This window comes from Globicephala melas, chromosome 21, assembly GCF_963455315.2.
Source record: "Globicephala melas chromosome 21, mGloMel1.2, whole genome shotgun sequence".
Lineage (NCBI taxonomy): Eukaryota > Metazoa > Chordata > Mammalia > Artiodactyla > Delphinidae > Globicephala > Globicephala melas.
Genome location: NC_083334.1, coordinates 32,263,881 through 32,286,485, shown reverse-complemented (window position 1 = coordinate 32,286,485; position 22,605 = coordinate 32,263,881). Strand labels below are relative to the sequence as shown.

The 22,605-nt window shown below is 54.2% G+C and overlaps 1 protein-coding gene across 8 annotated transcripts in view; it reads left to right on the top strand.

Moving 5' to 3' along the window:
* The window catches only part of ANK1 (ankyrin 1), a 211,294-nt gene that overhangs the window by 135,641 nt on the left and 53,048 nt on the right, over nt 1-22,605 (top strand). For 6 of the 8 annotated variants that reach the window (XM_060291464.1, XM_060291463.1, XM_060291465.1 and 3 more), the window contains exons 3-16: nt 5,207-5,305; nt 9,213-9,311; nt 9,855-9,953; nt 10,958-11,143; nt 12,195-12,293; nt 12,735-12,833; nt 13,109-13,207; nt 15,423-15,620; nt 17,024-17,122; nt 17,552-17,650; nt 18,176-18,274; nt 19,687-19,884; nt 20,427-20,525; nt 21,302-21,400. In XM_060291464.1, coding sequence (XP_060147447.1) covers nt 5,207-5,305; nt 9,213-9,311; nt 9,855-9,953; nt 10,958-11,143; nt 12,195-12,293; nt 12,735-12,833; nt 13,109-13,207; nt 15,423-15,620; nt 17,024-17,122; nt 17,552-17,650; nt 18,176-18,274; nt 19,687-19,884; nt 20,427-20,525; nt 21,302-21,400 — 1,671 coding nt within the window. Of the gene's footprint in view, nt 1-3,363; nt 3,494-5,206; nt 5,306-9,212; nt 9,312-9,854; nt 9,954-10,957; nt 11,144-12,194; nt 12,294-12,734; nt 12,834-13,108; nt 13,208-15,422; nt 15,621-17,023; nt 17,123-17,551; nt 17,651-18,175; nt 18,275-19,686; nt 19,885-20,426; nt 20,526-21,301; nt 21,401-22,605 lie in introns of those variants that run through there. The other 2 variants (XM_060291462.2, XM_060291461.1) reach the window with 2 other exon arrangements.

Here is a 22,605-nt window from a genome sequence, read left to right as displayed (position 1 = left end):
GAGGACACCCATGGGCAGCACAGGAGAGCAGGTGGTGCCTGTGGCTGTGGGGTTGGGGCGTGGCCCCAGACTCTTCCCTTGTGTGAGGCCAAAACAGACCCTCTCCCCTTCAGACCTCAGGCAAAATCCCTTCTCCAGAGGGGGAGTAGTGGCAAACTCCCTCTGCCCCTGCGGAGGGTAGGAAACCTTCCAGCCCCAGGACAGGCAGAGACACAGTGCTGCTTCAGGAAAGGGAGAGGCACACCCCCTGTACTCCCAGGGAGGGCAGGAAGCCATTTGGGACAAATAACTAACTGCCTTATACCAATAAAAAGCAGAGGTCTGCTGCCACTGGGGGAGGAGCAAGGGAATCTCACTCAGCACCAAGTATACAGACAAGGCAGGTTTTGCTGCTGCAGAGAAGAGGGGAAAATGATGAAGAAAAAAATCCCACCTTTGAGGCCCAGGAGCAAAGCCTGCCTAGGACTGAAGCTGGAGCAGGACAAAAGAGAAGCTCTGCTCCTACCTTGAAACAAGGAAGAGCACAGGACTGCTGGCAGGGGGCAAGAGCGTGGAGAAAGACCCCAGCTGAGGCACAGGCAACATAAGGATGGCTGGAAGCTGAGCGGCAATCAGGATCACAGAACAACCCTCTGGCACCTTAGCTCCTACTCTGAGCTCCGGGTGACAGCAGCCTACCTCTGGAATAATCTGAAGGCTGTGTGCACCCGTGGTAACAGCAAAACCCAGGCGCAGGTCAGCTCCTGACTAGATTGACTCAGCCCCCATCCCCAGCCCTGTGCTAACAGCTTCACAGAAGCAGAGGCATGTCCATTTCCAGGCACAAATTATTTCAGCCTCTACTGCTCTTCTATATATAGTGTCTGGCATTCAATTAAAAATTACAATACACACAGTAAGAAAAAAACAACAACAAAGAATTGTCAATAGACAAAGCAATCAACAGAACCAGACGTAGAGATGACCTGGATTTTGGAACTATCAGATGGACTTTGAAATAACTATGCTTAATATGTTAAAGGATCTAGTAGGAAAAGTGGACACTGTTCATGGACAGATAGGGGATTTCAGCAGAGAGATGGCAACTGTAAGAAAGAGCCCAATGAAATGCTAGAAATTTTTAAAAACTTTCATGGCAATGAGGAATTTCTTCAACAGGCTCCAGAGTAGACTGGACACAGCTGAGGAAAGAATCAAAGAACTTGAAGACATGTCGGTAGAAATGATCAAAATTGAAACAAAAAATAGAAAAAGAGTGATGAAAGAAAAACAGAAAAGAGCAGTCAAGGGCTGTGGAACAAAATCAGTTAGTCTACCATGCGCGTAACTGGAGACGCAGAAGCAGGTGTCTTCGGGAAGAAGAATTTGGGAAGCTGGCATTTTCCTGAGAAAAGCCTGTGGTTAAAAAAAAATGCCCACAAGTAGCTACTGCTTTGCTCCCTAGCTGCTAATTTAGCTGAAGAAGTTCCTCTAATATCCCTCCACCTCCTTCTTGTTTATCTTCTACACCCAGTTACTTGGGGGAGGAAGTATGTGATCTCTCCCATAATCCCCCTCAGTATTCTGTCTGCCCTTCAGCGTGGAGTGGAGTGGCTGTCAGGTTAGCAGGACTAGCTGCAAAGGTGCCAGGAAGATTCAGCGGCCTGCCTTTTACTCTTAGCCATAACTTAAACTTGATTTGACTCAAGCACACCACACGGATCCTGATTTTAAAGAGGTGGTAGATTGCAGTTCGTCTCTGTCCACAGTTTTAGTTGAGAACGAGTAGCTCCCAGAATTTGCACCCCTCCCCCCTTCAGATCTGAGCAATAACAAGTCTGCTTAAAGAAAAAGAAAGTATGAAATGTAGTATTTATCCATGAAACGCTCTTTTGAAATACTGGAAGTGGTCTCCTGCCTAGACTAGTTATGCCTCTAATAAGACAGTTGTACAAGCTCCTTTGGGTACATATGCCCTAAACTTGCTTTCAGGCTTTCAGCGACTTCAGCTGCTGGATGTGGCCATCCATCCATCTGCTGAGGCCAGTTGCTGGAGAAAACTCGCTGCAGTGGTTCTGGATGTTTGTACGGTCCTGGAATCCAGATGCTTCATGGAAGAAAGAGGAGGGCCCTTGATGAGAAGGGCCGGGAGCATAGTTTCTAAAACCTGAGCTCATGGGTTTCGAATTTAAACTCAGACATGTTTAAACTCACGTTGCCATTGTTCACGGACTTGCACCCCTGGCTGTGTGCAGACTGCCCCGAAAAGCCCTCTGCGAAGCTTTCCTGACCCCTTAAGCAAGCAGCTCCTTTCTCCTCTGTGCTACTATCAGTCTTCTACCTGCATTTTGGGCGTTTTGCACGTGATTTTGCATTTATTATATGCATCTCCTTTCTGTCTTAAACTGAGTTCTTTGAGGGTCAGGGTTTGTGCTTCAGGCATCCCTAGCGTAGTGCCAGGCACAGAACAGCTTCTCAGTAAACGTTTGCTGAAGCGGATTTAGTGCCTGCTCGGCGTGAGGTAACCGTAGTTGGGACAAGAGTTTGTCATAGCCGTGCCCCTGTGTGATTTTGTTCTGCACTAGATTCCTGGGTCTTCTTGCCCACCCGTCATAGCTGCGCCACATGGGCTTCTTCTGTGGCCCTGGTGAGGGAGTTGGATTCAGATCATCACAGTAATGGACTTGGAAGTAACTTAGTGTGACTATGTTGGACACAAATCAAAGATAAAGTAAGAAAAATAAAGTCATAAAGAAGAAAGAGATCTTTGAACCAGGATCCGAGGTGGAGGCTGAGTAAAACTATTAGAGACACAGATCTATGGATATTTAGACGGTCCCTTGCCTTCTGCCAGAGTTCAGCTTTGGGAGGGGGTATGTGACCCAGGGAGGGAAGCAGAGGGGCTTCCTAGGGACCAGGGCAGCGAGTAAAATCCTGGGGACCACCTACAGCGGTCGTGACCAGTCCCACACGGATGGTTATGGTGACGGAGCAGTCCCTCTAAGCTGCCTGGTAATCACAAAGGGAACCTGTGCTTTCATCAGCTGATGAAAAGAAACATACCATTTCCTCGGGTTAAAAAAAGCCCCAAACTCTTTCTTCCTGGGGCATCCAGGTTGGTTCTATATGTGACTGTGACCTAGAAAGGCTGTGTGACCTGAACCAATCATTTGACTTCTCTGGGCCTTGGTTTCCTCAGCATTCAGGGATCTCCAATAACCCTTTGGACGCCAGCATCCTCTGGGCAGACTGTGTGTCTAGAATCCCTGTGGATTGAGATCCTGACTCTGGCTCCAAAGAGCAGGGACAGCCACCCCTGGGGTGTTAGCAGCAAACATTAGTGTTTTCCTTGTAGACTGGCCACTTCCCCAGCTTTGAGGCATTCAGGACCAACGACTGCTCCTGGAAAGTGACTGCACCCCCCTGGGAGCGCTGAAAGCCCCGCGGTCAGCACACGCACGCTCGAAGCCCCAGCCGAGTCCCCTGCAGTGAGCAGACTGTGACGCCCACAGTGGTATGCCCACCCCGGATTCCCACATGACCACAGGGTGCCTGCGCTCAGCACCCAGAACCTTCCAGACAAGGCGCTGCTGAGTGTGAAGAGGGGATTGCAGATGGCAGCGCTGGGGAAGGAGGGGCTCCCTCCGGTGCAGACCCTTCCCCGGGGTACAGTCAGGACGCAAAGCTGGAGAGAGTGGCTCCAGGCCCCCCGAGCGGGTCGCCTGACAAAGGCTTTTCTGCAAGTTTGTATTTTGCAGAATGATTTGAGGGGAACTGGCTTCAGCCCCGAGCTCCTCCCCTCCCTCAGATTCCTGCAGTCACAGACCTGCTGTCTTGCCTTCAACCACTTTCTCCCTTTCTGTTATCAGAACGGGCTCTGACCTCGCCTTTATCTGATAAACTCATTCACACTGGGGTGTGGATTACTCACACCGCTTTGGACCCTACATTTTCACGGTGTCCAAAGTCTGCAAGAGGAAGAAATCTAATGGAGATTTTCAGGCATTGGCGAGAGGAAATATTGCAGCGGGCTCTCCCATCCCCTCCACATACACCCACCCTGGCAAGGCTGGCTGTGCTGACGGGCGAAGATTTGGCCAGCTGTACTCTGTGGGTTTGGGGCGCAGGGCGGGTCCGATCTAAATAGGAAGTAGGTAAAGTTCCCTTCAAGCCTACTCTGGGCTGTTCTCTGACACCCAAGGCACCAGTTATATTTGCCCCGTCCAAGGCCCCTGACGTAAAGAGGGTCTTATACGTGTTCCATTCTCCCATCATGAGGCACTGCTGTCAGGTTAGCGGGACTAGCTGCAAAGGTTACAGCGTTACAGCAGTAATCACTCAGTACTTTCCGGTGCAGGTTTTAGCAAAGCAATAGGGCTAATCTGTTAATGGGTTAATGCACTAGAACTCGCAGGCAGAATATTTGTGTTTTAATTGGAATCTCCTGAAAATGATGCCCTGATACAAAGGGAGAGCGGGAGTTTCAGGACCCCATGGTGGGGATGCAGAGATATTGGGTGAGCCAGGGACCCCTCCATTCACACCATCAGGAACCAACCCCTCCATCTTGGTGATGAGGGTCTTTCTTATCAGGCAGAGCCCACGGTGGCCCTGGGCTCCCCCCGAAAGGGGAGGTGGGAGAACAGAGTTGACCAGCAGAGGAGACAGGAAGGAGGAGATGGGAAGAGGGGAGATTGCTGGTGGAGAGGGAGGGGGGTGGAGATCACTGACTGATGAAAATCATTCTCTGTGCGGAGCCGAGATCTACTTCTCCATTGGAACTGAAAGCTAGTTCCATCGTGTAGTCAGTTATTTGTGTTCTGAGTAGCTCTCTTTGAAGGCGGCTTTTGCCAGAAAGTTTCAAGACATCTAAGTGCAAGGGTCAGAAGGGTCTGAAGCAGGAGGGGACCAGTGAGCTTGCGCTGGCCGCTTTCTTTAGAGCCCGGGCGGCTGGAACTTTAACTACCCAGTGAGAGTTCTGCTTTCGTGGACTTGATGGTTGGCCCTGGAAAATGTTTGCTTGGTTTTTTCCCCCTAAAATTTAACTGTCAGACAAGCTTTGGTCACAGGCTGGCTCTGCCCTGCGCCTATGTCGACACCACTCGGGGTCTCCCCTTCGGGCCCTTTGCACGGCCCCTCGCGGTCAGGGACCTCGGTCCAGCCGCCTGGACCAGCAGGACGCACGGACCCTCTGACCCCGCCGTCCCTGCCTCTCTGCTCTTCACAGAATGGGCTGAACGGCTTGCATCTGGCCTCTAAAGAAGGCCACGTGAAGATGGTGGTCGAACTTCTGCACAAAGAGATCATCCTGGAAACGACAACCAAGGTACGTCTCTTGGTGGCAGGGGGTGGGGGGCGGGGCGGGAGGTTTCCATCAAAATTCACATATCGTACCAAACCCTAAAGACACAGAAACCAGCCCTTCATGACAGAGACCCAAGCCTGATTCTGAACTCCTCTCATCCTTCCAGTCACTTCCTAGCCCTGTGAGCCCCTGAAGTCACCTGAAAAACCCAGGACCCCATTTCCACAAGGATTCAGGAGGCCTTTATCCTCATCACTCGACTGTAAATCTAAAAATAAAACCCTTTGCCCAATGGCTTCATGCTTTCCCAAGCTAAGAGGTCCACAGGCAGGTGCCTTGGGTCCAAATCCTCGCTGAGATGTTTCATACTCTGTGACCTGAAGCAAGTCACTCAGCCAGTGAGAAGCCTCAGTTTACTCATCTTTAAAATGGAGATTATAATATGTAGTTGCAGGATTGGTATGAAAATCAAATGTGGTAGTGAATATATAATGCCTATATAGGAAGAAATCAATAAATATTGGTGACTATGTCGTTCATGAGGGCTGTGGAAGAGCCCACACCCTTCTCATTCATCCTTCTCCAACCCTGAGTCTTCCTTGGTCAGCCCCAAACCCATTTCCTCTCCTTACTGGGTCCCTTGAACAGTGAACAGTGTTCTGTTTACTCCAAGCATTTGTGTGATGTCACACCTCTCACAGCAGGACGGTTCTCCCCAAAGCAGTAGATTATAAACACCAGTGACTTAAGTCCAGAAACTGCAGTCATGAAATTGATGCACCTACATGTTGCAAAATCAGTTTCATTTCTTATGCATCTTATTTGTTTACTAAGCAACAAGCAGCCAGCATTTAAAAACAAACAAAATGAAACCAAAAGAATCACCTCTGTTTAACGTGTCAAGTACTGTTTCCTCTTCTCCCCTTTCCTTTGTTACATCCCATGGTTTTCTTCCTGGGCTGGTCCCTGCAGCCTCTTATTTTCCATTTGCTGTTTATTCAGCGTGGTCTCACGCACAGCCCCGATTTCAGTTCCACGCAGTTACCACCTCGTGAGCAGAGAACCAGAAGAACAACAGGTAGAGAACAGATATAATTTATGGTTATGAAGTGAACTTCCAAAATATTATGAAGGTAGACTCATCTCTCGAGGGAAAATTCTGTAATTTTCATGTCATTTCCCAAAGGTGAAAAGATCTCACGGATGAAATAGACTGATTCGCTCTTTCTGAACGTGCACAGAGCATTTTTTTTCTAACCCCGTGACAAATACCAATTGTTTCCACCCGGCTTCTTCTGCGGATGAAAGGGACGTGGTTATTTCTCATCCGATGCTGTCAGCTGCCTGGCCGCAAGCATGGTACCATCTGACGGGCTGTGGTGGCCAGAGTGGCTGTCCTCCCCCTGGCATCCCCACAAGAGCTGCAGAAACACTACGCTTCAGCACGTTTACTCTCTCCGAATTTCCCCCTTGGATCGGTATTCTGCAAGCGAACGCTTGGTGTGTCTCTGTATTTATAGAAATTGTATAAGCCAACGTGGTTTCTGAGGGCCCAACAGAGGGAGGAAAAAAAGGGTGAAGCTGAAACCGTGGGCAAAGCAAGAGCCACAACAGATTGGGGAATTGTAACGGGTCTCGCAAGCAGGAGCGAGATTAAAAAAGACAAGACTAAAAAGCCAAAACCAATATAGGTTCCTAAACTGTGCTTAGAAAATTTAAAAGCGTGAAACAAATGCATTCTTTGCCTCCCCCTGCACCCCCCTCCCCAGCCCGGGCACTCACTCAGCACCCACTGCAGCCACCCTCCCTGCCGTGAGCTCTGGGACTCCCTGGAAATGGAGAAATTGGGTCTTTGTGGATCCAAATATAGCTAAGTACTTTTTCCTGCTTCTTTGAGGGCACGTTCCTTCATGCTGCGGGAGGAGCAGAAAAAAACCATCTCCCTGTGACTCCGGACCTGAGGCTGGGGGTCTCCTTGAGCCTTGCGGCGCGTGCATGTGTGTGTGGAGGGGGGCATACATTCCTCACCAGGGCTGCTCTCAGCCCAGGTTCTGAAGACGTCACGGGCTGAGTCCCACGGCCAGGCCTCCACATCTCTCCCTGGCCAGCTTCCCTCCACGTGGGTTTGTATGGGGCGAGTCCTGTCGTCGTGGGATTTCAGGCAGGAAGGGGCAGACGGAAGGAAATGTTTGAAATTCCCTTCTCGAGCTGGCCCAGTGCCTGACACACACATGCTCAGCGTGTGGTGAGTGGATGGATGGACACGGCATGCCTCCTTCTAGGTGGGGAGGCGTGGAGGTCTGAGTCCTGATTCCTAGAGAAGGTTCTGGTGCCAGCAGCCCTGCTCCACTTGGTACAGCGAGTGAGTTGGACCCAGGTGCCAAGGTGTCTAAGTGGAGGCTCTTCGGACTTCGAAGGAGAAAAGATTACTTAGCGTCTTTATGCTCATTTCTGACACTTATTCTCTGATGGATATTTGAGGAAGAACCCTTCTGCTTATCAAGTGGGACTTAAGGAGAAATCAGAAAGACACATTTGGGAGGTAACGAGAGGACCCTCCTGCTTGAAACAGGCCACGCTTTAGAGACAGAAACATGAGCCCTGGGGCACCGGGTGGCCCTGTGATGCTCAGACCCCCTGGGGGAGGCGCTTGGCTCCCAGTGGCCGGTGGCCCCAGCGCACAGACTAGATTTGAAGTCCCTGTTTGGTGGGTTTCCTGAGTTGGATTGGCAAGTGTTCATGTAGTTTAGTTAAAAACTATATGCCGTCTGAACTAGAACACGTGAGGTCGTGTGAGATCTGTGCGCCTTAAGTAGCAGAGGGACAGATGGGTCCAGCTGTGGTCCCTGTTTGATGGACGTTGTCAGGTGGGCCTGCCCCGCCTGCCCCTCCCGGAGCAGGGATGCCCGTGGGATCACGTCGGGGAGAGGGACTTGGGAGGGAGGCAGGAAGGAGCCTGGCAGGGAGGCGCATCCTGGAAACGGAAGCCACCTGCCGGACCTGAGCCCGCCCATCCAGGAAGTGCTGTTAAATGCCCAGGATGGATCCAAACAAGAAACCTCACACGTCCCCCCACTACCACCACCTTCAGAGCCTGCCTGGTGTCTTAGTCTCTGTTACCAGTTCTCAGCTTCTGAAAAGTTTACCTTAAAACAGCTGTGAATTTCATTTGCTTCTAATGTTTCTTCTCTCCGGCCTTCCTCTCCTCTCCGACTTGGTGAACTCTGACTCACTGTATTTTACTTATTCATCTTCTTCCTTGTGTTTTCCTCTGCCAGGTTCTATTCTATCTTTCCGCACTTGGCTTTATATTTTTCTTTTCTTCTACGCACATTATATAGTTCCTTTCACTAACCCTCCCCCCAACTCCTTTCCTGTTTCTGCCCTTCCCGCTTCTATCTGATGCTTGACTGCCCCTCACCCCGTGCCCCCTTTGGTCCAGCCTTTGGCCGGTGCGTGTTGCTGTAATGGCGCGAGGGAGCTGGGCCCGCGGGATCTGTGGCCTCCTTTTCCCTGGAGCTCGGGGCCTCCGCCCCGTCCTGCAGGGCCACAGCCCGGGAGGAGCCGGACATCCAGGGAGTCAGCTGGCCTGGCAGCTCTTCCGCAGGTGTCCCGGGGAATCCTGACTGCCCATCGGCCGGTGTTGGGACGCCGAGCCCAAGAGCAGCAGATCCGTGCTGAGAAGTTGGTGTTCTTGTTCTGGGGCATTCTTTTTTCAGGAGAACGGGAAGAACTTCCCTCCCTGGGTTTCCAGGGCTGTTCATGATGTCTGATGGGTCAGGCACACACGTGTGTGGGGTCCACCCCTTGGGGCCATAAAGGAAGCCCACTGCCTCCCCACAGACGACACCCTTATCCCACACCTGTGACAGCCCTGTACCTGTGATGGGCCCCTGGGAACCTCCTGTCTTCCCTCCCCGTGTTTCAGAAGGGGAACACGGCGCTGCACATCGCCGCCCTGGCGGGTCAGGACCAGGTGGTGCGGGAGCTCGTCAACTATGGCGCCAACGTCAACGCCCAGTCACAGGTGATGCTCAGGGCCCCGGGCGGTGGGGCTGCCCGTACCCTTCACCCGGGTGGACACGCTGTGTGGCGGAGTCCAAATGTATTCAAATGTCCCCAAGCACCTTCTTGCTTTTTCCTGCTTCACGGTGGACGTTCTAAGCACGATGGGGTGGGTCATCGTGGACCCCGTCTCTGTTCCTTTAGCTGAATGATGTATTTAGTTGTGGCTCATCTGTGCATGGGGGGACGTGAGGGGGGATGAGGAAAGGAGTGAAATTAGCGGGGGGTGGGTGTGCGGAAGAGGCTGACCATTCTGGGAGGGGCAGGAGCAGACTTCTGGAGAGGATCGCCCCCACCTGGTGGCCTTCTGAAGTAACCCCGCTCCGCCACTGCAGAGTGTCCGTGTGTTTTTATAGCTGGAGACGCAGGTGGGGATGTTGCCACAAGGGCTGGGTGGAAACAGGTTGCAGGGAGAGCTGTCTGCGAGTCTGGAGGATCCTGCATTGGTTTTAGCGTCTGTCACTAACGTGGGTGAATGCCAATGGCTTTTTCTCTTGGCCTACAGAAAGGCTTTACACCCCTGTACATGGCAGCACAAGAGAATCACTTGGAGGTGGTTAAGTTTTTGCTGGAAAACGGAGCTAATCAGAATGTAGCCACAGAAGTAAGTACCTTGGGGACGCGGCCTCACGGCTGAATGTCTCTTGGGGGGAGGACACGGTCCCAGGGGAGTGTGTTCCTGGGACATGGCTTGCATTCTCTGCCATGATCAATGTCCTGGGTGCTGTTGGACCCTGCAAGGGGGCAAGAGACAAAGTTATGGCCGTTGAGGGATGCCCAGACATGTACCAGAGAAGTGACAGCAGGGGTGAGCCTGTCATTCCCACTGTGACAAACACTGGAGGCCGGGCTGGGGTGGGAGGCGTGCGCGCACGTGTATGTGTGTGTGTGTGTGTGTGTGTGTGTGTGTGTGTGTGTGCATGCGCGCGCACGTGTGGGTGACAGGTCTGCCTAGGACCTTAATGAGAAAGGCTCTTGCCGGGAACCCACGTACACTCTTGGACAAGTCACTCGACCCTGAGTTTTGTCACTGGTGAAATGATGAAATCGGACTAGATGGAACCAAAGCTTCTCTTCACTCTTAGCATCAGATGACATCTACTTTGCCAGTTCAGGGGGCCCTGTGCCCCTAGCACACACCGAGGAGATTAATAACAGTAGCTCACAACTGAAACCTCGGTGCCTGGTGTGGTTTCCAGCGTTTGGTAGGCGTTCAATAATACTTGTGAGATGAATGAAGGAATGTTGGTCGGCCATCAGTTCACGGCACTGTCCTGACACCGGGTGATGGGGTGAGAGGGAGGCAAAGAGACAGGGCAGTAAAACTCTCATCAACGCTCCGACTAGGAGCACGTCCTAAGGAAGAGTTAAATACGCACCAAAGGGAAATTCCTGGAGGTGCCGTGAGACGGCAAGGCACGAAAGCAGGGCCAGGGGCGGCGTCAGGGAGGAGGTGGCATCTCAGCCGAGCTCGCAGGCTGTGGAGGAGGGAGGTCTTCTCGGGCACAGGGCAAGAGCCCTGAGCTTGAAAGCGCGTGTCCTGCCCTGAGGACCGAGTGGTCAGGACGGTCAGAGCCAACGGTCTCTCCTCTCCCCCTCCCTGGTCAGGACGGCTTCACCCCTCTGGCCGTGGCCCTGCAGCAGGGCCACGAGAACGTGGTGGCGCACCTCATCAACTACGGGACGAAGGGGAAGGTGCGCCTGCCGGCCCTGCACATCGCGGCCCGCAACGATGACACGCGGACGGCCGCGGTGCTGCTGCAGAACGACCCCAACCCCGACGTGCTTTCCAAGGTGAGGCGGCTGGCGGGGCCGGGATCATGCCGGGGCCCGGACCCGGGGCCCTCGGGGTCTCCACCGATTCCGGCAGTTACCTGGAACCAGCCAGACCACAGAAGCTCCAGCGTGCACCCCAAGCACCCGCCCCGCTGCGTCCGCCGTTCCACCAGCCAGCTGAGAGCCACAGGGGACGCCCCCCTTTAAACCCCCGGGCAATGCTGAAGGACGTGTGCTCGCTGTGGCTCCAAGTCACCCAGAACAGCGTCCAGGCGGGGCAGGAGGGGCCTCTGGCCAGAGGAGGACTTTGCAGTCCATCCCCCCCACCCAGGTGGTGTTCTAGAAGTTTATTCCAGCTCTTTTCCCAGCTTCCCCCCGGTTGGAGGGAGGGAGGGAAGGGTTCCCACATGGAGATGGGACCGGAGAGGGGCCTCCCAGGGGCCTGGACAGCCCGCCATCTGCACACGCTGTCTGATGTTTTCACTACCTGTAAGTTTAGACTTAACGTCTAAACTTAACGTCTCCCTCCCGCTGCGAATGCACTTGCACTGAGTCAGTCACACAGGCCCCTGCCCCATGGTCACGGGGTTCCGCCAGGAAAGCTGCTGCCTGGATTGTTAGGCGTGGTCGGGGGTTAGGAACAGAAGGATGACAAGGGACCCACCGAGGGTCAAAGGGCCACCCAGCTGGCCACCCAGGGGCCACCGCACCCCTATGGGGGCTGGAACCGTCCCGAGGATTAAGGTCGTGGACCCCATAACACTTCTCACTCATTCATTAAAATCTCTTCAGAAGTAACCGTTCAGAGGAACGGGCCCTGCCTGCAGGGTGGGAGGTGACCCTGGTCCATGGTTTGTCCATGTGAACCACGGAGACTGGGTGTCCCCAGAGGTAGCACCTCACTTTTGGATGTAATTGCCGTGGGACATCTCTTGACCCCTTCCTTCTGAATCTGCCTGCTGTGTGAGGTCCTCTGGTCCTGCCGGCTTTTCAGAATCCCAGGCTGATTCTGAGGTAGAGATGACAGTATGTGGCTTGTGACGCCTTGTCCCCCTCTGTTGTGTGCCAGACGGGATTCACCCCCCTCCACATTGCAGCTCATTACGAGAACCTCAACGTGGCCCAGCTGCTCCTCAACCGGGGAGCCAGTGTCAACTTCACGCCCCAGGTGAGGCCCTTTGGTGAGGCCGCCCATGCATGCGGGGACTGGGCGTCTAGAACCCAGTGCCCGCCTCTTGCGGCACCAAGGACATCCCCGCACTGCAGACGTGCCTGCGGGTGAAGCAGCCCTGGGTGGGTTTCTAAGAAATTGCAGCCTGTGCACTGCAGACGTGCCTGCGGGTGAAGCAGCCCTGGGTGGGTTTCTAAGAAACTGCAGCCTGTGTTTTTGATTCTGGGGGACCTGGGCTCAGCCAGCTTGCTGTGATGAACCAAGAGGCTGGCGTGTCCTTAGAGGCTTTGAAATCTGTCTTAGGCGAGAAGAGTCCTGACAGTGGGCCCCGACGGCCGCTTGCCTTGGGCCGGGGCAGGGCCACAGGGGAGCAGGGCGCAGGGCAGCCGCCTCGCAGACAAGGACGCACGCCCTGACCAGCCCCTCCCTCCCTTCCAGAACGGCATCACGCCGCTGCACGTTGCTTCCCGCAGGGGGAACGTGATCATGGTGCGGCTTCTGCTGGACCGCGGGGCCCAGATAGAAACAAGGACCAAGGTGGGTGCCAGCCAGCTGCCCGGCAAGGCCAGGGGGGCGAGTGCTGCCTTCCAGGGCTCCACCCAGGTAGTGGGCTCCCCGTGACCAGCTAGGGAAGGGCGTCCAGCCTCTAGAACAGCCCACAGGGGCAGCTGGAGACCAGACTGCTCCATCGGGCTGGTCCTTAAGGAAGCCTTCTCGTGCCTCTCCGGCTGGAATGATGCCACAGGTGCCTTCTCTCCAGCGACCTCTGATGGGTGCCTCTGGGGCTTTCTCTTTTTGACTGTCTTTTAAAGGATGAATTGACACCTCTCCACTGTGCAGCTCGGAATGGGCACCTGCGAATCTCAGAGATCCTGCTGGACCACGGGGCGCCCATCCAAGCCAAAACCAAGGTGCGAGCTTCCTTTCTGCAAGGAGCATCTCTTAGGCGGGGCTCCAGCTCAGGCCGACCCGGGTCGAATCCCATTTCTGAGAAACAGAGATGCTAATTCTACTAACTCAGCAGTGTGTGTGACGTTGACCCTGATGTCTGTCACACAGGAGGCACTCGGCTCTAATTATTATCTAGATCAAGGTTGGCACCTTTCTCTCTAAAGGGCCAGAGAGTAAATATTTTTAGGCTTTGCAGGCCCTGGTCAATGTCACAACAATTCAAATCTACCACTGTAGTGGGGAAGCAGCCGTGGATAACGTGCAAACTAGCAGCCCTGTTCTAGTAAAACTTTCTTGCCAAGCACAGGCAGCAGGCTGGATTTGTCCCATGGGCTGTCATGTGTCTGTACAGCTCGAGATCAGGCCTCATCTCTTTTACCCTGGCTCCAGAAAAGACAGGAACTAAGCACTCGGGGAGTCTTCAGGGCCTGGGCCGGACTGGATGATGTTGAAAAGAAAACAAAATGGTTCTTCTCGAGGTCCTTTCGGGGCCAGAGCAAAAGCCCAGCCCTCAGTTCTAACATGAGGTCTTGAGTCTTACTGGGGCCGAAGCTGTCAGACTACCTGGTGTTGCCTGCACCGCCTCCAGGCCCACTGCCTCGTTCTTGGGGTGAATTTAGAAGGTGGTCAGAGCAGAGCAAGGCAGAAACCAGACCCACCCATGGCCACTCCCGAGGTTTGCTGTGCGCAGCTCCCTGTCATAAGATCCTACACCATCAGAGCAGTTTATTCCCTGACCGAGGGTTATGTGAGTGTTCAGTGGAGCTCGCTGAAATCTGGGTCATGTTCACGGCCCAGGCTGTCGTGTGTGTGTGTGTGTGTGTGTGTGTGTGTACATTTCCCCTTTTTATAAGGACAGCAGTCATATTGGATTAAGGTCTACACCAGTGACCTCTTCTTAACTAACTACATCTGCAATGATCCTGTTTCCAAATGAGGCCACATCACGAGGTCCTGGGCTTTAGGACGTCAACATGTGAATTTGAGGGACACAGTTCAATTCAGTCACTAACAATAGCCGTCATGCCGCTTGATTGTGTTCCTCCCTCGCTGAAAATCCTGCTTTCAGTTGTCTCTTGCTAAAACCTAACGTCCCAGTTTCCTCGCTCAGGGGTTTCATGATGCAGCTCCCGCCTGCCCCTGGAGTCCAGCTCTATGCCCTTGGTCTCCCGCGTGTTTACCTGCATGGAGCTCCCTGGGTCCCAGGGCGGCTGCCTCTGTGGCACTGCACACGCCATTCCCTTCTCGGGGATGCTCTTCCTGTGTCGTCTTCCTGGCAAGGTCCTAGCTCAGGGATCACCTCCCTGGGAAGACTTCTCTCCCCATGTCCCCCCGACCCCATCATGACTCCACACTCCCCTGCTCCTCTGTGCTTTATCAGGCCTTCCTGATGTCACCACACGGAGTGGCAACAATGTATCTCTTTTCCCATCTTTAACCTACTAGTCTGCCAGCTTCCTTGGCCTGGAATTCTGTCTGTTCTGTTTCCCCAGAGCTTATCCCATACCTGATGCACTTTAATCACTTACTATTTGATGAATTTATGTCTGAATGAATGAGAGTGAGTCTTCTCTGTCTTTAATTGTTTGAAATAAATTGCTATTTAAGAAACAGTGAGGATCCTTGACAGTTCTTTAAAGTGATGTGCACTTGTCAAGGACAAAGAACGGAGGGTTTTAGATCCAAATTCCATTTTAGCATCATTCATTCATTCAAGACCACACTGATTAAGGACCACTGTGTGTGTTACATGCATGCGTGGGGCGTGTAAGAGATACCAGGCACAGTCACTGATCTTAAGAAGCTTCTAAGGAAGGAGAGAAGATACATACACCTGAAAAGTTAATTATGAAAACAATTCGGCAAGTATATAAGTACGGTCCGAGTGAGGGGTACAGATGAGAAAAGCCCACAGGAATCAAAGGTGGCCAGGGGAGGCCTCGTGGAAGACGTGGGCCTGGCTAGAGCGGGCCTGGAGGATTTGGCGGGGTGAGAAGAAGGAGGTTTGCAATCAGAGACCAGCAGGAACGCGGAGGCCGGAATGAACCAGGCTCACCCGGGAGCCACATGGAAGCCCTGTGTAGGGAGGAGGTGGGAAGTGAGGTTGGAATCATTGCCTGCCTTGAATTTCCATGTTCATTTCCTTTGCAACTGGTTGTTTTCCCTCTTCACCAGAATGGCTTGTCCCCAATCCACATGGCGGCTCAGGGAGACCACCTTGACTGTGTCCGACTCCTATTGCAATACAATGCAGAGATAGACGACATCACACTGGACCACCTGACCCCGCTCCACGTGGCTGCCCACTGCGGCCACCACAGGGTGGCCAAGGTCCTTTTGGATAAAGGGGCCAAACCAAACTCCAGAGCCCTGGTGAGTAGGAGGCTATCGGAAAAGGTGCCAGAGGGGCTAGGGCCAGAGCTGCATGGCTGAGCCCCCCAGGAGGTACCCACTGGTGCCTGGAGCTGCCCTGGAGATTCAGGGCGGGGACAGTGTCGGGGGTGGGGCGCTGAGACCCACGGGGCGTGGCAGCGCACAGGCGGATGTGACCTTACTCCCTGCCGCATCCCACACATAATGACCGAGCCCCCGTAACAGGCTGAGGTCTGGGTGGGTTTGGGCCCAGGACACCTGACTCACAAGCAGTGTGTGCGGTAGGTATGCGGGATGTCACTCCCGTCCGTGCCCAGAGCTGAGGGTTGGTGATTTCTAGCGACTGCCTGGCTTTTTGACCTGCTTTGGGGGCGAGTGAAATGGGCTCAGCTAAGCATCCTTCCTCTGCAGAGGGGCTCACAGTGGTCATGGTGCTTGAGCAGAGGTGAGTTCAGGCCTAAAGTAAATTCCCTCCTGGGACTGTGGTTCCTTTTGCTCGCCCCAGGCCGGGGGCTCCCGGGGAAGTTGCTGGCGGGGCCGGAGCGGTGCACGGAGCCTGCCCACACCCGCCATCTCCCCTCTGCCCATTCCCAGAGGAGGAGAATTTAGAAGGCCGGACAGCCTCCAGGCCGCCAGGATGGCTCGTTCATTCATTTATTCATTCATTTGTTCAGACAGCTTTCACCGAGCAGTCCCCACTTGCCGGGCACTGTCTGGGGTAGTCGGGGTTTCTCAACCTCAGCACTACTGACATTTGGGGCCCCATGTTCTTTGTTGTGGCGAGACTGACCCGTGAATAGATGTTTAGCAGCATCCCTGGCCTCCGCGCACCAGGCGCTAATAGCACTCCTCCCCTCCTTGTGACAATCAAAATCGTCTCTAGACATTGCCAAGTGTCCCGGGGGCGGGGGCTGGGTGGTGAGACAAAATCCCCTCCCCTCACATTGAGAACAACTGCCCTAGGGGTTAAAGCACTGAAAAAACAAGCAGACGGGCAAAACCCAGCGAACAGAAATCCCTGCCCTGGTGGAGTTTACATCCTAGCGTATCACGTTCGAGCAGGGCTGAGGTTCAGAAATCCATTTGACTAGAAACGCACGGCGGTTTCAGGGAACGTGCTGGGCTTCACAGCAGTTCTCTTTATTGTAAATTTCCCCTTAAGGAAACTTTAAACGGCAGGCTCTTTCAGTGCGTCCAAAAATGAGACTAAATTTGGAAAAAGGGTTTACAGACAACATACCCAGGACCTCGCCTGGTGAGAGCCACCCGCCCCTTCCGTGATTCACAGTGATTGACGTTTAGGCTGGGCAGGGGCTCCCTTTTCATCAGCAGGGTGGTCTGGGTGTTCCTTGGGCTTGAGTGTGAGCCCCTGCTTGCCTGTCTCCCTTTGTGTGGGGCTGCAGAATGGCTTTACCCCCTTACACATCGCCTGCAAGAAGAACCATATCCGCGTCATGGAGCTGCTGCTGAAGACGGGGGCCTCCATTGATGCTGTCACTGAGGTAGGAGAAACTCCGCAGACGAGTGGACGGTCTCCGCGGGCCTTCTTCCAATAGCCATCTTGAGAGTTGTTCTTTGTGGCTGCGTGTGTGTGTGTGTGTGTGTGTGTGTTGTGTGTGTGTGTATGCTAGTCTAGAACTCTCAGGAATACATCAGGGGTCGCTAAGACCGGGAGCTGGTGTCAGATCTCAGGGAGCTGTCCAAGGTCAGATGCAAAATGTTTTGAGTTGTACATGTGGGTGGAATCACCCTGCAGTGTTTTTTTCCCCCTCCGGCCATTTTCCTAGAAGCAGACCCATTTCATAGAACTCCCTTTCCTTGGAAGACTCTTCTGGAGCCCCTAGAGGCAGGAAAGCTTAAGCTCCATCTGGCTATGTGTCTGGAGGAGTGGGCAAGTCTCCCCCGTCTCACTCCTGTCTGGTCTGTTCCAGTCTGGCCTGACACCCCTCCACGTGGCCTCCTTCATGGGGCACCTGCCCATCGTGAAGAGCCTGCTGCAGCGGGAAGCATCGCCCAACGTCTCCAATGTGGTGAGTCCGTGGGGAGAGCAGGCCCTTCCTGTGGACGGAGGGCTCAGAGGTGAGCGTTTGCCAGCGATCCCAAGCTCTCCTCTCGAGGACAGAGGTAGAATTCTCAGAATAGCAGACGCTTCGGACTTGGGGAGATGACTGTACGTACTGACGCTTTCTCAGTTAAATGTGTCACCCATGTGTAAGTCTTGGGAGTTTTATTTTGGACGATCATTTGGGAATTTCTGTGAGTGGTATCTGGGAATGCATGTATGTTTTTAAACATTCCTTAGCTCTGGGGTTTACCTTTAAGTGTATCTCACACACACACACGCGCGCGCGCATGCGCACACACACACGCGCGCACACACACACACACACACAGGCATCAGCAGACTAAAGGCTGAAGTTGCTTTTTGCTGGGGCATCTCCACCTCTTGGAGGAATGTCCACCGAGCTACTCCAGGCTGGCACTGCGGAGCCCTGTGTGTGCTCTTTTGCAAACCCAGCAGGTGTTAACACTTCCATAATTTTGTTATTTTACAGAAAGTGGAGACCCCGCTACACATGGCAGCCAGAGCAGGACACACAGAAGTGGCCAAATATTTGCTCCAGAACAAAGCCAAAGTCAATGCCAAGGCCAAGGTGGGTTCTGGAGGTGGGAGGGATCCCAGACGGAAGCAATTCAAGCGCGGGAGGAGCAATCCTCCCTGATCGGAGACCAGGCTGCAGGGCTCGTGGCACCGAGATTCCTTGTCACACCTGCTGGGTTGCAGCACACGCTCTGGTTCTGCTTTGCAAGGGTTCTGAGAAGCCCAGAGATGTGTTGGCATCAACAAAAGGCCAAGAAACAGTACTGCGGGGGGCGGGAGGGGGGGCGGGGCGGGCTGAAAGGTTGCGTGGTGGTTACAGTCACAGTATCAGAAGAGAAGCAACTTTTTGAAGAAAGCGTTGCCGGTGAAAATCAAGATGCCCTCGCGATGTAAAAGGCATCTCTGAGGTACTGAGTGATGCCGAGTTTGCAATCTGGCTTTGGCCAGGATCAGGCTTTCCTACCGCACAGACCACAGAGCCTCTGTTTAGTGTCAGGACTGTGGTTTGGGTTTGAGCCACAAACCCAAGGGAGGGAGGCCCCTAGCTGGGCCCAGTAACACAGAGACCCTGCCCACTGACCCCCTCAGCTTCCGGAGGAAACTGGAAAGGGGGGGGCGGGAGCTGGGATGAAAAGTCATCTTTCCCCAGGTCTGACCCTCCCATTGCCCCTGGCGTAGAGAAAACCAGAGTAGCCTTCAGACAGAAAGACAAGTGGATGCTTAGACAGGACTCGGGAGACAGTACAGTTCACCTTGTTTGATTGCCCTTCACTTTAGTGTGGACAGATAAAGTGTTTTTTGCAATAAAGTGTTTTTTGCAGATAAAGTGTTTTTTACAATTTGAAGTTTTGTGGCAACCCCGTGTTGTCAGGTGGATAGCATTTTTCTAGCAGTAAAGTATTTTTTAATTAAGGTAAGTGTATTTTTTAGACATAATCCTATTGCACACATAATGGAGTGTAATAGTGTGTAAATAACTTTTATATGCACGGGGAAACCAAAAAAATTCATGTGACTCGCTTTACTCTGTTACCCAATTTATTGCAGTGGTCTGGAACTGAGCCCACAATGTCTCCAAGGTCTGCCCGTAAGAGCAACCACAATGTATAGTGTGTGCCAAACGTGGTGTGAAACATCTTATACACGCCGTCTGCTTGATCCTAACCATAGCCCTATGAGGTCAATACCATTATTCCCATTTTACAGATGGGAAGGCTGAGCCTTTGGGCAATTAAGTAGGAATAACAACTAACTTGAAAGGTTGTTATAAGGATTAAATAATATAGAACATATTATATAGAACATAACTCAGAGATTTGAACCTCAGCTCTTCCTCTTACTAGCTGTGTAGCCTTGAGAAAGTCACTTAACCTCTCTGGGCCTCACCTGCCTTCTTTATAAAATGAAGAGTTGGGTTAGGTAACCTTAGTGTTCCCTGTTCTTTGTTTTTGCTTTGGGTTCCAGGATGACCAGACCCCACTTCACTGTGCAGCTCGCATTGGCCACACAAACATGGTGAAGCTCCTGCTAGAAAACGACGCCAACCCCAACCTGGCCACCACTGCCGGGCACACCCCCCTGCACATCGCGGCCCGAGAGGGCCACGTGGAAACGGCCCTGGCCCTTCTGGAAAAGGGGGCGTCCCAGGCGTGCATGACCAAGGTACAGCATTCCTCCTCCCGTTCTCCAGAGCGGCAGGCTGGTCCCAGCTGGTCCTGGGGCAGGGGAGGGCGTTCCCATCTGGTCCTCCGTATTGCCTTGACTGTGCTGAGGGCTGCTGGAAGGAATGGACCCACAGGACTGGCCGCCATCTGTGAGCTGGGTGTGTCCCGTCCTTCCCCAGGAAGGTGAACTGTCGTTTCTCATCCAGCCACCAGCCTTCGTCTGTTTATCATGGAATGGCTCAGGATCTGCTCTGGCCAGACCAGACAGGCTCTGGGATGCGAGAAGGCTGGCGGCCCAGGCCCTGCCCGCAACTAGCTGGCTGTCAAATAACAGCACCAGTGGTTTTGACTCCGTCACGAGAGGGGCAGGTGGCAGCCCCCTGGGCTCTGGGAGTCTCAGCGGGATCACACCTTCTGCGCCCTTTATTCTACTGGTGTCTCCACGCCAGTCGGGGTGGGACACCTCCTTTGCCGCGGGCCCTTTCTCCAGGGAGGATGGCGGGCCTCCCCACGGTTCCGACGGCCTGTGTTTCTCCTCAGAAAGGATTTACCCCTCTCCACGTGGCAGCCAAGTACGGGAAGGTGCGCGTGGCACAGCTGCTACTGGAGCATGACGCGCACCCAGACGCCGCCGGGAAGGTGAGCTTGACCTTCCCTCCTGCCAGGGTGGACCCGGGGCAGAGGGGCAGCTGCACCTGGGTGGTCATCTCTGCCTGAGCCGACTGTGTCCCCCTTGCGCATGGGCAGCCGTCCAGGAAGAATGGCCTCTGGGGAGACAGATCTTTCTGACAGAGGCCTTGCCCTTCTACAAAGACCCGGTGGCCCCTCTGAGCGAGGATGCTGCACTGCCCCATCAGCCCCTAGGACCCCCAGGAATGGAGGTGACCCCCAGGACTGAGGCGGTGACCCCAGGACTGAGGCGGTGACCCCCCAGAATGAGGAGGTGGCCCCAGGACTGAGGAGGTGACCCCAGGACTGAGGCGGTGATCCCAGGACTGAGGAGGTGACCCCCCAGGACTGAGGCAGTGACCCCAGGACTGAGGCGGTGACCCCAGGACTGAGGCGGTGACCCCAGGAATGAGGTGGTGACCCCAGGACTGAGGAGGTGACCCCAGGACTGAGGCGGTGACCCCAGGACTGAGGACGTGGCCCCCCAGGACTGAGGAGGTGACCCCCCAGGAATGAGGCAGTGACCCCAGGACTGAGGAGGTGACCCCAGGAATGCGGAGGTGGCCCAGGTCCAGCTGGTGTGTTCTTTAGTGACTTCAGCTCCAGACTGGCTCTGAAATGGTGTCAAGCAGATTTCCTGTGTAACAGAAGTGATACGGATCCCCACGTGGTGCTGCCTGGAGCCACAGGCATGGCCAGTGGGATGTCCCCTGAGCGAAGGCTGTCCCCTGTCCATCTCCCCGCAGAATGGCCTGACGCCCCTGCATGTCGCCGTGCACCACAACCACCTGGACATTGTCAAACTGCTGCTTCCCCGGGGCAGCTCCCCGCACAGCCTGGCCTGGGTAAGCCTCCTGCCCCACCCCGCCCCCACCCGAGACAGCAGGCGGCCGCCACCCCTCAGGGAGGGCTGTGCAGAAGCAGCCCGATTACCTGCAGGGCGATGGCTGCTGACTGGGAACCGGAGCGGGCCGGGAAGTGGGGAGCACTTCTCAGCCACAGGTCACCTCGCAGATGTGGAGCTCGTTTTACACAACTAATGTGTACCCCAAACTGGTGTCAGAGGTCAGCATGTACAGCGTGCTCGTGGATTCCGGGACCAGGGCCACAGCTGGAGAATATTCAGGGCTGGGGGTGAACTCACCAGAACCTTGGAGCGAGGAACCTGTTTTGAATGCGGAGTCTCCCCCCACATCTGTTTCTCTCTGGAGTTCCGGCTCTGAGATGGTGCCGTTTCTGTACACACGTTACACGTTGAGGTGTGGCCGGCGTGCACCCTCACGCCAGCCCCTGAGATGCTCAGAGCCATGGGTGGTGCATCGCCCCTGAGGGACCCGGAGTGTAGAGAGTGGATGGGGCTTATGTAAGAGTGGACTGAGAAGGCGCTGTACGAGGTACAGGGATAAAGCTGGGCACGAGGATCATTTTGGGGGGACAGGCTGTCTCCTGTGGGGTGAGAAGGTGTGCAGGGTCTGTGAGGGGAGGGGGGCCGAGGGGGCTGGTGGCCACGCAGATGAGGGGCGACGAGAGGGGGCAGGGCTCGGGTGCAAAGGACATCGCGGTCCCTGAGCGCGCCACAGTGCTCAGCCCTGTGGCAGAAGGGAGCCATGGGTGGGTCAGGGTGATTCCAGCCGACGCCTGCTGACTTCCGTGAGGACACAGGGCAAGGCAGGGCGGGGCTTCAGTTCCCCTCTCAGAACGGCTGCTCATCTGGATTCTACAGCCTCCCGTTCCTGCAGACACAGCATCTCCCAGACACCCCTTCTCCGTGGGCTCCGGTCCCGCGCTGTTGTAGCAGAGCCCACATCACTGTGTAGACAGCGTGCAGCCCTGCTGGGACATGACTTACTCCTGCTTCTAAAAATAAAACGCTGGACTCGCACCGCTCCTTATATAAAAGACATCAGAACCAGGCTCATGGTATTTAAAGGGAGCTTTATCCAAGCACAAACCCTGCACAGATGGGTTTTGTTTCCATGGCAAAAAATAGTTTCCAAAGCAGTCTGGCAATTTTGTAGAATCTCACATGCAAGTCTCTCTGCACCCAAAC